The 17,225-nt window shown below is 35.6% G+C and overlaps 1 protein-coding gene across 1 annotated transcript; it reads right to left on the bottom strand.

Moving 5' to 3' along the window:
- Positions 1-4,728: 4,728 nt before the first annotated feature.
- Positions 4,729-16,895, bottom strand: LOC128221033 (macrophage mannose receptor 1-like). Its single transcript, XM_052929436.1, has 6 exons — positions 16,526-16,895; positions 14,882-14,957; positions 7,794-7,919; positions 7,490-7,651; positions 5,293-5,451; positions 4,729-4,983 (listed from the first exon to the last, which is right to left on the bottom strand). Exons 1-6 carry the CDS (start codon positions 16,736-16,738, stop codon positions 4,976-4,978), a joined length of 744 nt encoding a protein of 247 aa, XP_052785396.1. The 5' UTR covers positions 16,739-16,895; the 3' UTR covers positions 4,729-4,975.
- Between the last annotated feature and the right edge of the window lie 330 nt (positions 16,896-17,225).

The raw sequence follows: 17,225 nt of genomic DNA, 5'->3' as shown, positions 1-17,225 counted from the left end.
ACATTCCTTTAACACCTTAGACTAAACTTTTTTAAGCTTAGAACCTCAGTGATGTCATTGGACTGTAAATTTAATTTGTTTATAAACTCAGTGGAATCATTGAGATATTTCTAAGCATAAGAATTGTATTCAATACTGCCCCAGAGAAACAAATCCTACAGTTTAACGAGTCGATCCTTTGGCCCACATGTAGCGCATAAGTTCTTGGACGTCCGATGCTAAATCCCTCGTACACGTCATACCCCCTCGTTCCATTGGCGGATACCAGATCGATACGTAGCGTGTTGTTGTGACGACGAGATGTCTGTTCAGCCAGATACCGCAAACCTAACAAGTAATACAAAACGGAGATTCCACAACGAGTTAAACACAGAACAGATTTAACAACAAGAAAAACACAAAGCATTTTTAACAACGAGTAATACAAAAAGATTAAACGTCAAGTAGTACACAAAGCAGATTAAACAACGAGTGAAATAAAAACAAGATTCACCAACGATTAATATACAGAGTAGATTTAAAAACGCGTAATATACGGAGAAGATTCAACAAAGAGTTATGCACAGAGTAGATTCAACAACGAGTAATACCCAGAGTAGATTGAACAACGAGTAATATACAGAGTAGATTGAACAACGAGTTATACACGGAGTAGATTCAATAACGAGCAATACACATAGTAAATTCAACAACGAGTTATACACAGAGTAGATTCAACAACGAGTTATACACAGAGTAGATTCAATTACGAGTAAAACACAGAGTAGATTCAATAACGAGTAATACACAGAGTAGATTCAACAACGAGTTATACACAGAGTAGATTCAACAAAGAGTAATACACAGAGTAGATTCAATAACGAGCAATACACAGAGTAGATTCAACAAGGAGTTATACACAGAGTAGATTCAATAACGAGTTTTACACAGAGTAGATTCAGTTGCGAGTAAAACACAGAGTAGATTCAATAACGAGTAATACACAGAGTAGATTCAACAACGAGCTATACACAGAGTAGATTCAACAACGAGTTTTACACAGAGTAGATTCAATTACGAGTAAAACTCAGAGTAGATTCAATAACGAGTAATACAGAGAGTAGATTCAACAACGAGTTATACACAGAGTAGATTCAACAACGAATAATACCCAGAGTAGATTCAACAACGAGTTATACACAGAGTAGATTCAACAACGAGTAATACACAGAGTCGATTCAACAACGAGTAATACACAGAGTAGATTCAATAACGAGTAATACACAGAGTAGATTCAACAACGAGTTATACACAGAGTAGATTCAACAACGAGTTTTACACAGAGTAGATTCAACAACGAGTAATACACATAGTAGATTCAATAACGAGCAATACGCAGAGTAGATTCAATAACGAGTAATACACAGAGTAGATTCAACAACGAGTTATACACAGAGTAGATTCAACAACGAGTAATACACAGAGTCGATTCAACAACGAGTAATACACAGAGTAGATTCAATAACGAGTAATACACAGAGTAGATTCAACAACGAGTTATACACAGAGTAGATTCAACAACGAGTTTTACACAGAGTAGATTCAACAACGAGTAATACACATAGTAGATTCAATAACGAGCAATACGCAGAGTAGATTCAACAACGAGTAATACACAGAGTAGATTCAATAACGAGCAATACGTAGAGTAGATTCAACAACGAGTAATGCACAAAGCAGATTCAATAACGAGTAATGCACAAAGCAGATTCTATAACGAGTAATATACAGATCAGATTTAGCACCGAGTAAAAGACAGAGACGATTTAACCACGAGTAATAAACAAAGCTGATTGAATAACGAGTAATACACAAAGCAGATTTAACAACGAGTTATACACAGAGCACATTTAACAACAAGTAATACACAAAGCAGATTCAACTAGTGTCGAAATACTTAATACAGTTGACCTTTTTTTACTGGCTTAATACTGAATGTTGTCCTTCTTGTCTTAAACTTTGATATCCAATAGAATAACAATACGATTTAAATAAGAATAAAACATGCTAAGAAGTTATTTTATATAATTTATATACTTATATACGTTTAGTAGAGTATTATTTTGAAAATTATAACGAATACGTATTTATGACGATCGGTTTATAACGTAGATGCATATCCAACTGAACTGATCATACACTTCAAATCTTTAAAGATGAACAATATAGACTCATGCAAAAACTATTTTTTTATTTTAATGCTTTATTGTTATGTTTAAATCATTGGACTTATGATTTGTGAACAGATAAATACATCAGCAATATTTGGCGTTTTTAGACAGGAGAAGTTTGTTGCCACCTAGCTGCATTCTCAGAAGGTTGATAGGAATGCACTTCTTTGGTATCATATGACCGGTACAGTTTGACATTGTAAAACTGCATGCATTCATAGTTATTTCATGCGAGATCGCTTGGTAGGAGTGATGCCTTTGATAAATCTGATCATTTGTTTTAAATATGTTAGGTTAAAAGTTATTAAAAAATTGACAAGTCAAGCATGAGTTCATCGGCATCACACTACTGTGGTTGCATAAAACTATTATGCGTTCCTTTTAACTGTTCTCAATGACACGATTAGGAATAAAAGAAGCATGCACATTACTAACAAAACTGTTTCAATTTAAAAAGCGTAAAAATAACTAGCGATTTCTGATTTATTAATGTCCTACAGAAATTGACAACTGTTTTGTGCATTTAAGTGTACAGTCGAAACCCGTTGGCTTGATATCCGAGGGACTAGCCAAAATACTTCGAGCCTCACGCATATCGACCCAAGCGGGAATGCTTACATAGAATAAAAACGGTCTTTTACAACAAGTTTGAGCAAACGAGGAAATCAAGACAAGCAATGTAAAGCTTATAGGTTTCGACTATATATGCATTGCCTAAATAATTTCATTAATATAAAACAGGAACATACCTGGTAGCAAACATCAACAACTCTACGACAACGATTAGGACAACAGAAGCTTGACAACACATGCAAGACACTATATATGACATTTTAAAACACAATGTTAAACTATACTAATAAAAAGTAGACATCATTTCTAAAGTGCTAGTATTCAAGTGGCGAATGAAACATCCTGACACACGTGTTCTTCAGTGTCGGCATCATTGTAAACATATATTTATCGTATATGGTATTTCATCACTGTTTCATTTCCGAAAATAACTTCTGAAGAAGAAGAATTTAGGTATCAAATGGTTGATAGTTCAAGTCTCCAACAACTCCAAATTTGTCAGGTGTCGTATTCAATGTATAGCTGCTACTATGCTCGACTGCCTTATCCACCTTTATAAAAGTTCAAAATTAATTGAGTTCTGCATGTTGAGTGCTCATCAAGTTGCAGATAATGTTTAATGATGGCCATTCTGTTCTTTGTCAGAGCACAATTACAACTGCAGAGCACTGACTATTCTTAACACGAAATGTATCCTGTAAACAGGTGTTACGCATGTTGGCTGTCCTAAACGAACTACTTATTTCGTAAAGTGGCGTAATTTGAATGGAAAGGTTAAATCATGCTTACGTGTACGTAAAGGAAAACAGCCGTCCTGGGACTGTGCTGTGATTTTGAAAAATAAAATATATATATATGGAGTTTGCAATTCAAAAGTAATAGTTACATTCCGTATTGTAACCTTTTTGATTTCAGAAAATGTTAATGAAGTAAAACCACATGAATTAACTTATACCAGCATTTACGAAGCCCTTGTTCAAAGGAACAAGATTACAGTCCAAATTAAGCTAAAAGAGTGACACATATTATAAATAGCAACACTGACCGATCAAACACACATCAAACTATATTCATTTAAACATACTGGGGTTACCGTTTTACAACGGTCAGCGACACAGCAACTTACTGGGGGTTTAACACGTTAAGGAACGTACATTCTTACACAATGCATCTGCTGTTTTGATATTTGTCGTTTCTCAAGCCATCATGCCATCATTAATTGTTTTGCTACTGGTCTTGTCCGTGTAATTTTCATTGTAGAGTAATTCCTTTTTTAGTAAATGTTGTTATCAGTGTGAAACTGAATTTAACCGTTGTGTTATTATTTAACAGTTTTGTTACACACTGCGTTATGAGTGGAAAATAAAATGAATTTAATAAAAATACTTAGTGATAATATTACTACAAGTAGGAAATATAACACACATTTTAATAACATAACACAAAACAACAACAACGTAAGAATAAATTTGTATTCGCAATCACAAGAAAGACCAACAAAGGCAGATAGGCGAATACAATATAAAGAATAACAAGGACATGAAGTAAAACACAAAATTTGAATGAAACTGTTTTTGACAGAAAAGTTAATAAATCATTTATTATAACAAAACATTTTTTTAATTTTTCTCAATTAAATTTAACCTTTATGTTTATGCAAATATAATTGTTGTTGGTCTGCCTAATTCCGAGCCTGCGCTGTCTTGTAATTGTCCTCGCCCTTGCAGATTGCATATTTGTGTGAATGAATGACCCCATCTTTTGTTTGTATATTGTACAAATGGACAATGAGTACTATCAAAACGAGATAAAAGATACTTCATAATTGTGTGTACATGACTTACAGAAACTTGCTTTAATCATGTTTACTATGCATTTATTACGCTCTATCACAGACATATGCACACAGAAACAGCAAGATATTTTTTTTAGTTTAAAGCTTGAATCCTTTAACATAGCTATCCACTCTAGATTGGTGTCAACGCTAATGTATAGCTGTAAAAGAAACAAAACATATATTTTACGGTCTATAACGGTGTGAAGGCTAATTTGTCATTCGGCACTAGATGCCAAAGAAAACAGTACACATATTTAACTGTCAGTAACGGTGTCAACTCTGATGTATCACTAGATTCCAATAAAATAGTACACGTATTTGATGTTCTGGAACGGTGCCAACACTGCACTCATCGCTAGATGCCTGTAAAAGAAAGTACACATATATTATGATAGAAAAAATCTGAACAAAACAAATTGGTTGTCCTTTGCTACCGTTCTGAAGGACATATAGGTTCGAGGAAAAGTGTATATATCAACAGCAGCCTGAATGAATGCTTGGCTTTTCTCAGTTTAGAATTGCCCGAGATACGTTTTCTGATGTGTGAGAAGGGTAAGGATATAAGTAAAAACCAGTGTTCGACAAAACTACTGACTGACAAATCAACGTGGGCGTTCGCTCCACCGTGGTCATGTATCCATATAATTATAATTGTATACACACACTACGCACCGTACTGGCAGACCCATGAAAGACGTTCCGTATGTAGCATATAGAAACTACACTCCGCCTGCATCCAACTACCGGAGTCGTGGCTCATGATGGCGCAATCCTTAATGTCGTTGTATACGGGATCTATGGGTGTCCAGTTAGTGTAACTAGTTGGCTGACCTGAAAGAAAGACGGTGCTGTACATACATGTAGAAGCCTCTTTTAAGGTCTAGTTTAAGACCTTCTATATACAACCTATTGCTCAAGATTTCATCTCCAGCTAACAGTGCTATTGTCCATAATCCAACTAGTCTTTGTGAGTACACCTAGTGTGACTAGTTGGTAGTCACAATAATGTACGTTGACGGATTTCTTTTACGAGTCTTGGTATGGCAAATCCTCCACGTACATATTTAGTTGCACCAAAAGTGGGTACTTAATCCGGTCGGGATTCCGGGTTTAACCATATTGTGTCAATAAAATATCATAAAAACAAGAAACATTACCAGATAATGATATTTTATTTTAGTTCCATTCACACACGAAATAAAAATCCTAATAATTATGAGTTTTATGTGCTTTTTCATTTCATATTGTCCAAACATAACTATATAAATACATGAGGGCACCTGCAAGGCTGCGGTTCTCAATTTTACAACAATCGGAACACATCGGAGATGGCCGAGTTGTTACGAGTGTATTTACGAGGTCTATCTCGAAGCGTGTCAGAGGTGGCCGAGGTTTAACGATGGGCTTAATTGTTGTCTGTGTCGGTTAAGTTTCGTTTTATTGGAAATGTAAATCCTGTGTTTAAATGCATTAAAAGCTTGTGTTTTTTCGAACTATCTTTGCACTTATAGGGTAAAATATGTATATAAAAACTTATAATCTATTTCAAACAAAAAATTACTTCTCTAAATACTGTTTCAATATTTTCAACCCCCACCCTGTTTTTGCACATCACTGTTTAGACTCTAGGGATAAGAAGAAGAATCCCATTCAACACGTCTTTTATTTTAGACTAGACTAGTTCGCTGACCGGAAAAATGTTAAGGAAGAAAATATGCTTTTTAAGTTGCTAGTGCTTTAATCAAGTAACGCAGAGTTTATCATGTAGTCAGTAGGTCCAATTTGGTGTAGCTTACATTTAAGTCCTGAACTTATATTTTGTGGTTTAGTAAATATATGGAAACTAAAAAAGTAATACAGTCTGGTATCTAACCTGCTTCCACCTACCCCAGAAGCATGGATACACAATTCCTTATATCCATGTACAGTGTGTCCTGGAAAACCAAGTATAGCTATCCGCACGTTATGCTTGGCCCGAGGCTTACAATTTTTATTTTGTATTTTTTTATAAATGTTGGGACAAGTGTAAGCGTATATCAACTAGTTTTAGCACCCCCCCCCCCGCCAGTAGACTCGTGTTCCCCACAGTAAACTCGTATTCCCCCTATCCCCAACACTCGTATTCCACCCATCTCGCTTACCGTTCTATGGTGTTCATTGTCGTTTTTGCCGTTGCAAATTGGGGAAGAAAGCATGTTTTAAACAGATTCACACCGCGTACGTGAAACAGCCTGTAGTTTGTGTTAAAAAAAGGTTTAAGTGGAAAGGTGTATTAAGACCTTAAATTATCCTGCAGACATTAAGTGCGAAATGACTTATTATTTGCTATCGGGGTTGGAGGGATAGGGACATTGATGTTTTACAAACATCTCTAGTGCTCTTATATATCCAAAGGGAAATAACTGCGGAGGATATTAGAATGATGAATCGGTTCTTTCAATAGAAAAGTTTCAAAACACCACTTCTACCTGTATAATGTGTACTTGAGAATGTGTATTTTGTACAAGTTTAGTATTACATATAAGACAGCACGAGAATAGTAAATTATTCAAAGATTATTACAGCGATTCTACAGGAACGTGTAAAAAATAAGTTATCAAACGATTTAAAACTCAACTGCATCTATGACATGTACGTGTGGTCATGCCAATATGCATAATTTTGGAAATGAAAATTGTTAAAAAAAATAAGGGGACTACCTCAAAACCCTGCGGCTAACCCTTTTTAGAAATAATTCTCGGTTCTGATTGAGCAGCGCAAGTGAAAACGTTACGCCCCAAAGTATAAGCTCTAACGTCAAATCATGAATCCGCCCCTACGTACTCTCTTACATTCATAAAACTACATCTAGCACCCCACTTATAGTTACCATCCACCCATCGCCATACACCTTCTTCGTCTCTATCGGAAAAACCAAGCCAGATATCAGCGGGCGGCTGAAGGTTATTAACAAGGGCATGGACGAGTGACTGCACGTGCGGATCTGTTATAACCACCAACATTCCTCCCCGCTCCGAACAATCCTTTGACGCTGGAACATGATACATAAAATTAAGGACACCTTTGTGCTATGTGAAACCAATTTATGTTAATATTGATACTATGTAATTAGCTATGGCCATTTGTATTCAAGACAACGGATATCGTTAATTTTTTGGGAATACAGTTCTTACCATCGGGCCAAGTTCCGGTCTTTAGCCGCAGTTCATAGCAATATCTCATGTACTGCCTAAACACTTTGTTCTGAATATTTGCGTGTACCTCAGATAGAAACTTGTATGGGCAAAGATCAATTCTATCTGAAAAACAACAACATTATTTGAAGATATTATTCAGCAAATTGTTGTATGTACTTACTGTTTTGACTCATTGTTTTTTTTTGCAAAATGAAATGTGAATTATTGTGAACAAATAGTAAAAATTAATAATAAAAAATAATAGTTAGATTCCTTAGTTGAACATTTCTAGTTGTCAAGTGAAAATTCTGATGATAATATATCATCATATGCTCACGGTCACATTGAAATAAAGATAGTTTTCTTTCCATACAGTCAAATATTACTTTGATATTTTTTTTGTGATTTAGGATTTTAACCCCCTTTAACTTCTAAATTAAGATTCAGCGAGCACAGGCCCTTAGCACAATTTCCTAAATATCGTTTCATTACCAAACACTCTGGGGGTTTCTGATTCCGTATGATACAGTAGCCTGATGTGGATGCGTAAATCTACTTAAGAAGCTTGTTGTCGAATTTTAATTATGATGTTAAGTAAATGATCGCTGTTCTTATTTTAAAATCCTTGTAAGGTGTTAAAAAAGAAATTCTAAGTTATTTGGTTGCTTGCATGTTGAGTACAATTCAATAGAAAACCTGTTGTCGTGCTGATGATCGGAGAAGTTATGATGTCTGCCGGTTTTGTAGATGTGATTGTGAACCTCGAAGTATCTGTTAAACTTTTTGATACTGACGCATTCAGTAAGTTGGGTGTGGTGATTTCTCTTTTTGTTGCCGACACTACTGTTGTGGCCTCTGCGAAACTAGTGTTCACTGATGGGTAATATAATTTTGGTGTGGTGACTTCTCCTAGTGTTGATAACACTTGTGTCGAGTAATATTCTGGTACAGTTATGTTATCTTTGTAAGCTGGTGATTTGGATATTAAGCTGAATGAAGTAGTGATTGGAGTTTGTGGTGTACTATGTGTTGGAATACTACTTTGATTTACTGGATGTTCTGTCTGGGTGGTCATGGCAGCACTTTGATTTGTTAAAGATGGTGTCATGTTTTCCCATATACCTGTTTGCATTGTTTTGCTTGGTTCAGGCTTCAATGAAATGTTTTGCGATGTTGTTACAGCTTTTGTTTTTGTAGTAGAGGTCAAATTGTTTGTTTGCGTAAAAACTGAACTATTTCCTACCAGTGGATTAACTGTATTATTAATGATTTCAGTGTGTACATGTATTGGAGCATTTGTGGTGGATTTGTAACCTGAATCAGTTATATAAGTGTTTCTAGTGGTTTTATTCGAGAGAACGGAAGAGGCTGTGAATGATTTTGTCTTTGTTAAAATGGACATCAGTATGCTGAAATCGGTGTTATGAACGCTTGAAAGAGTGGTTTCTACGTCGGTTTGATTTGTAAATGTTGTTGTTGTTATTGTTGGTGGTGTTGGTGTTGTTGTTGTTCTTGTTGTTGTTCTAGTTGTCGGTTTTGTTGTATCTGTGGAAGTGAAATATAAATTTAACTTTCTATGGGTTATAATTGACAAAAATAAAAAGAAACAACGCAATTATTTACCACATTTTAGCCTAAAATGTTATAATTATGGGAACTACTTTTATGCGCAGTCACCCATAGTCGCTTAGGTGTTAATCTTATCTGGTCATTGTTCAGTTTAATTTCGTCCCGTCCAGACGTCCAGTATTTGATTTAAAAAAGGTCAGCTCAGCTCGCTTACGATTGCGGCCGACGACAGACCCGTTCAACAACAGACATCGCCAGTTAATTTGACCGCTCTTCGCGGAAAGTCTGACGTCAATCTGAAAGTGGATCGGATGCTTCCTGCAGCCATCTTTGATAACAATCATGCAGAAGGTATCTTATCACACCCCTTGTCAACTAGTAAAATTAAATCAGGAAAGGTTTCGAAGGCTACTGACTTGTTGATCAATTCTCCTCAATTGTGGCCACATTCATTTGTTCCCGGTCGATTATGCAACAATACAAACATTGAATACACTGACATGACAATGGATTAGTTTGTAGCAGGTTACTGTGCGATTTTAATCCATCTTTTGTCTACCGGTTCGGTGGTCAGTGAAGTGAGATACAGACTTGTTTACCTGAGATCCTTGATGTGTTTTGCAAGTATGTATAATTGGACAAGTATTTTAAACATACACGAAAAAGTTCTGTGTGAAATTGAACGAGGGAATAGGGACTGTAGCTCGAACTTTTCGGATATTGAGAGTTCAAACCTTTTGCTTGAGAAATCGGGATCTCGATGACGCCCTGAAGCACAGAAGGTGGATAAGCGGCACGAGTTTTGCTCAAAATGGGAATGTTCAAAGAGCTCGCCACATACAGTTAAAATCGGCAGTGAAAATAGACTTGTGGAGCATATTTGTGCCGTGTTACATCAAAGACAAAGCTTGCATGGAACACCCAGAAACGGACATATCGTGCCCTCACCATGAATGACTACAGTCGTCAAAGAGTATCCCTTTGACTGAATCTGCTATGATAAAGAACAGTTTTCGGAATTTTATAGCAGATCATGACCGTATATTTCGTTCGGGGAAATCTAATTATAAACACTGTAAGATTCCTGAAACTTCCATGTGGAATATTGATTACTTACGTTCTGTTCTGACAAATTATGACGACATTGACATTTGTGATTTCTTGGAATACGGTTTTCCTGTAGGTTATGATAAATCGGAGCTTCCGGTCTCTGACCTACGGAATCACAAAGGTGCTATTGACTATCCGTCTCATGTTGACGAATTTATAAACACAGAGTTAGACTACGTTGCCTTACTTGGCCCATTCGACGACAATCCTCTGTGTTGAAATATGACTGTTTCACCTTTGAACACTGTTGAAAAGGATGAAAATCACGTCGTGTTATTGTTGACCTGAGTTGGCCAAACAAGACATCCGTTAATGATTGCATTTCTAAGGACATTTACCTTGGTGAGCAGACTTCACTTTGTTTCCCTATCGTTGGACTCCTTAATCGACATTCTGTTGCGGAAAGGACACGGTGCATTATTGTTTAAGACGGATTTAAAAAGAGCCTACCGCAAAATTCCGGTTGATCCTGGAGATATGCATTTGTTAGCATTTCGTTGGAATGGGAAATATTATATTGACACCCGTCTTCCTTTTAGACTTCGTTCTGCAGCTTACATTTGTCAGCGCGTAACTGACATGATAACTTTGCATTTTCCGTTGTCAACTATCTTGACGACTTTGGAGGTGGGGAGACGCCGGATCGCGCTACAGCTTCCTTTGACGTCATAAGTCGCACGTTCCGTAAAATTGGAGTTGAGGAGAACTTCAAGAAGGCGTGCGCCCCGTCCCCGTGTATGGTTTTCCTTGGCGTCTTGGTGGACGCTGCACTTTTGCAACTCAGGATTACGGATTGCCGCTTGATGGAGATTTTGCAGCTTCTTCCTATTAGGTTGGACCAGAAACGAGCATCTAAACGACAGATTCAATCTTTAGTAGGAAAACTCATATTCGTAGGAAAGTGTGTTAAGCCAAGTCGTATTTTTATTTCTAGAATTCTAATTGTGTTAAGAAGTGTACAAAAAGCAGAGTACAAAGTGAAATTGAATAATGAATTCAGAAAAGATGTCAAGTGGTGGTTTAACTTCGTACGTCAATACAATGTTGTTTCTGCTATTAAAGTACAAGCTTGGTCGCAACCTGATGTAGTTTTTTCTTGTGACGCCTGTCTTGGAGGAATAGGTGGTATATGTGGAAAAGAGTTCTTTCACCGCACTATTCCTGCTTTCATTTTGGATAAAAAGTTGACCATTGTGCATTACGAATGTTTAGCGGTGTTAATTTGTATTAAATCATGATGCTCAAGATGGAGTGGCAAGAAGATCACGATCTTCTGTGACAACGAAGCTGTGTGTTGTGTTATTAATTCTGGAAGAACAAGGGATGATTTTCTGTTGTGTTGTATAAGAGAAATAGCCTTTCTTGCGTGTACGAAGAAGTTTGAAATTCGAGCGTTCCATCTCATATCAGAGGATAACCGTCTGGCGGATCTGCTATCCCGCTGGGCGCTTGATGACTCATATGGCCGACTCTTTTTGGCCGAATCTGGCATGTCTCAGCAACAGGAAATTTCAGCTCCGGGTCATTACTTTACGTTTAAAAATGACTGGTGATATATCTGTAGCCAGTGTGACTTAGATATGAGATTGTTTGATACCGTGCATATTCGAACTGTATAACATGTTTTCAACACTAAACCTTGTTATCAAATTGTACCTTATAAGAGTATTTGTATGTAGAATTTTAGGGCTCAGTTTAATAATTATTTTATTATATTACAGATAATAATGAGCCCGTAAGTGTCTTGCGATCCGAATTATGCGCCTCCCAGAAGTCGGCGTTTGCCCTAGGAACTTACAGAAATTTACGAACTCAGATAAAAGTTTTTCTTCTATCCTGTGTATATTTCAATCTTGTGCATTTGCCGGTCTCAATAGATACTTTATGTTTGTATGTTTAGTTTTTAAGCAGACACTTCAAAACAGGACAGTCTATTCGTAATTACGTCAATGGAGTAAGGATCTATCATGATTTTTGTGGTATGGTTTTTCCTAACCTCGACGCCCTTTATAGACTTACTATGCGAGGCATTTCTAAACGTTCATTTCATACCCCACGCCAGGCGGCACCCATCACGCCTTTTATTTTGTTAAAATTATTTGACGTAATGAATCATGCTGATCCTTTTCATGCCACTATATGGTGCATGTTTTTATTTTGTTTCTATACTATGGCTAGGAAATCGAGTATCGCGCCTGTTACTTCATCTGATTTTGACCCTGTGTGATATATTTGTCGACAAGATGTACAAACTTGTGATTTTGGACTGGTTATTACTTTGAAATATGGTGAGACCAATCAATTTGGTGATAAGCATATAACAATTCCTGTATACAAATGCTTGTCTAACAAACTTTGTTTATTTGCGCGTTTGTTCATATGTGTAATTTGGTACCTGTTAACCCGTCTTGTCCCGCTTTTTGTATTAAAAAAGGGTCTGACATTATTGCAATTGATTCCTACTGTTTAGATGTAAGTTTCAAGAAATTGCTCAGTCGTACTGGTATTTCTTCGAATGATACCTTTTCTTTGCATTCTATTCGTAGGGGAGGGTCTACATTTTATTTTAATGTTTGAGTCTCTGGAGAAATTGTTAAGCTTTTTTGAAACTGGAGCTCTGACTGTTACTTAAGGTACTTACGGATCTCTAATTCTTCCTTGATGCAGGCTGCTTCTAAAGTTTCTAATGCGTTAAATAAATTTTAATTTGGCTGTTTTTGGCCATTTGGCTGCGACGTATTATTATATCTGTCTAAAGACCTACTTGTATAATATATATATTACTGGCGTCGCGGCCATTCTCGGCAAATTATTATTTATTTATTAAATGTTATATAATGTCTTGTCTTGTCTTTCTCTTTTGGAGTAACAATTAATTTACCACATTTTATCCTAAAATGTTATAATTATGGGAACTACTTTTATGCGCAGTCACCCATAGTCGCTTAGGTGTCAATCCGAACTGGTCATTTTTCAGTTTAATTTCGTCCCGTCCGGACGTCAAGTATTTGACTTAAAAAAACCCATCCCTCCCTCCCTTATACTTATTATTACCAATAGTAGTTTGTGTTAGTTTGCAATTTTCATGTATTATTAAATGCCTAGTTGAATGTATTACGGGCATTTGGCCGCGACGTATTATTATTTCTGTCTAAAGACCTACTTGTATAATATATATATTTCTGGCGTCGCGGCCATTCTCGGCAAATTATTATTTATTTATTAAATGATATAAAATGTCTTGTCCTGTCTTTCTCTTTTGGAGTAACGATTAATTATAAGGTAAAGTACGATTTCAAGTGGTTTATATCGATTTGTCAATTAAACAAAAAATATTATATTGTTCAATGTTTTGCAATTCAAGCTCGCAATCACTCCTAAATCGAGCATCAGCGCGCATAGAATTAATGGTTTAATTTTTAAAATGACGTTATGTTGGATTATTATTTGGCGCGCTTTTCTGAAAGAATGCAAATGATTCATTCACTGTTATTATATACCCTTTTTATTCATATATGTATACGAAAGCACTCCAACACACCGAAAGAAACTATTTTACTCGCAGTTATGCCTCTATATATCTATCAAATAAAAGACGAGTCATAAAGCACGGATAACCGAGATTTAGGATAATTTACTGAACTAACAACGATAGCATAAGACAGTCATGTGACAATGTGGGAGCAACTCTGGTATGATGGTAAATGAAGTTATTACATCAGTTCTGGTTTTACAAAAATTATATACTTAAAAACATTATTTCGATATTTTGATTACATTTCATTTTTCAAATCCGTTTTATCTGTTAAATCTAAGTAAATAATTTGTTTTATCCGTTACATCTTAGTCTTGACTCTGTCTTATCCGTTAATACGTGAAAAAGTACAGAAACAAGTTCAGTAGCCAAATGATTAAACGTAAACATGTTTATCAAGGTTTGTTAGGTATCGCCTTGGCACTGTCAGTAAATGTAATTGTATTGGACTGTTTTATCCGTTAAATCTAAATCATGACACTGTTTTATCCGTTTAATCTAAGTCAGGGCGCTGTTTTATCCGTCAAATATAAGTAAGGACTCTGTTTTAGTCAAAAATATATATCATATGATAAAACTAAGTCAGAAATAGTATCCATCTGTTAAAATGAAGTCGGATATCAGTGTTATATGTTATATCAAATACTGTAATAATTTTTGTCTTTTAAATATAAGATAGAAATCCGCTTAATCCGCGAAATCTTGAATTCAGAAATTTGTCCAATACAAATCAGAAATCATTTTTATTTGTTTTATCTAAGTCACAAATCATTTTTATTCTGTGAACTAAAGTTAGAACTTCGTTTTAACCGTTAAACCTAAGCCGAGATCATTTTTTATTTATTATTGTTAAAAAACATCGTCCACTCACATACTACGTCTCCATCTGAAGGACTGCCTGGACACATAAGTACATCTATGTTGGCATCGATGGCCAGATATCCTGCCTGAAATGATGTAATGAGACGTTTGTCACAACGACATGTATTTCAAAAGAAATGTTAGTATTTGTTTAATAGTTTAACAGGATGAGACAACTATTTTACATTGTTTTTGTGCTATGTACTGTTGGTTTGGTTATGATGTCAGATTGAAGAGGTTATGATATGAGCATTTTCGCACGTGTATAAATAGAATTCATTCAATGTATTTCAACAAAACGTTTATGTTTAAAGTTAACGAATAGCATCACCTGGATTGTAGAAGAAAGACTAGATAGTGATGGGGAAAGAAAAAAGAAGAAATTTGTGGTCGCTGAATATTATGGACATCCGGAAACAGGTATTCAGGTTGTGGTAAAATTATATGATAAGTGTTCTCAGTATATCAAAAAAGTCTCGCAACGTCTAATTCTACTACTCGCACATGTATGGTGACATCCGGGAACATATACCTTATTTTTTATCATATGAGATAAGTTCTGTTCCAAATGTGATGAGTGTTATGCTTGTTTTAGTTTTTTTTCTTTTGGAATGAGAAAGGTTCGGAATTATACTAACTGTATTTTTGTGCTGAAATGCATATGGAAGTTACCTTCATGCAATAATTATCCTAAATGTAATGATGAGGGACGTTAAAAATCTAGTAATTAAAAATGCTATTTTTCCTAATTTGATCAAAACGGATGCATATGTCTATTTTTCCCACTTAAATCAATTCCGGTTTCAACAAACACAAGTATATATATATTAGATCTTTTTCAGCAAACCTAGAATTTGACGTTACGAATTGCAAACAAACATAAAAATATGATGGTCAAGACAGTATTCATAAAATGAAAATATTACCAGCAAAAACACATATTTTAGACAGCAAAGAATAACAAAAATAGCTAAAATATCATGACCAAATATTTTTACAAATCTAGATATAGATATAATAGCTTTTAAGAATCGGCTAAACGATTATTATTAACCTCTCGCCCATTACTAACTGCTTTCTAAATGTAGTGCTTAATACGAATTATGTAATCTAATGCTTGCACACCTCAACATTGTAGGTTTTCCTGTGTTAATAAGCTTCTTTAAATAAAAGCTCATACATGTAGCCAAGGTGCGAGTCCTTACATGGGATAAGCTGGTGCCCCTTTTTACATATGTTGTTTGATGCTTAACAATTGTCATGAATTGTAAACAGTCAAAGTCTTAAAGGTAGCCAAATTATTTGTCTGCTTACGAGCTGTTCCGCCGGACAAGTGTACTCTGGTCCCCACAAGCAAAAATACCACATTCTCGCGCAATAGTGTGCCAACGATGGTTATTTAGCATGAATTGATTTTTTTTTTTACAATTCTTGTAAAATAAATAAAGTTTAAACAAACAGATCACTGAGATGGACGAACATCGAGTTAAAATGCAACGGTGTCCCATCTTGGAGGCGTCCCAGAGTTGATAAAAAAAATAAAAATCAAGTTCACTTACTGCCAAATCGGGGGTCCATACCTGGATGGGTTTTTTGTCTGCTAATGACTTTTAGAAATTATAAGATTGACAAAACACAAAACAGACTCACAAACCTTGTGTTCAAATGCGACGAGGCCCCACCCAGGGGGCTTTCCGATTGAGATAAGCGGTTTACAATCAAACTCATACATATAGCCAATCGGTTGACCCTCGGCTGGGCTAGAGTGAATTGTTGCCTCGACGTTGTAGTTACAAATGCAATCATAGTCACCCGTGACTAAGGCCCAAAAAGCGACACAGTAAACGACTGTTAACAATGTATACATGTCTTATAATCAACAAACGCGTAATGTCAGATTTTCGTCAAAATTATGCAATTTACACTATAGTAAGCCCAGCAATTTTCCTTCAACATATATTCAGCACAAACTAACCTTGTACCATTGACTCACTGGTATTTAACAATAGACATAAACTTTTTTATTGTTAAAACTGATTATTTGCATATATATATATCCATGTTCATTGTTTCACGATGAAGAAATGTTGTAGAATAAGTGATGAGCATTACAAAATGCATTTTCATACAAACGAAAGACAAGAATCTGCGATTTTCATCTTAATAAAATCCACCGAAATCAAATTCAAGAAGCTAAAGGCACAACAAAGTTATTTCTCAAAGTATAGACACTTAATTAAAACAAGTATATTCGATAGCGATTGTTCAAAAGCACATAACTCAATGCATGGACATAACTCCGTTGTATTGATGCAGTGGCTATTTTGCGTATACATTGTAAAAAAACGTTGTCT

This window comes from Mya arenaria, chromosome 16 (genome assembly GCF_026914265.1).
Source record: "Mya arenaria isolate MELC-2E11 chromosome 16, ASM2691426v1".
NCBI classification, from domain to species: domain Eukaryota; kingdom Metazoa; phylum Mollusca; class Bivalvia; order Myida; family Myidae; genus Mya; species Mya arenaria.
Note: the sequence above shows the minus strand (reverse complement) of the source record. Positions and strands in the feature narration are given on the sequence as shown.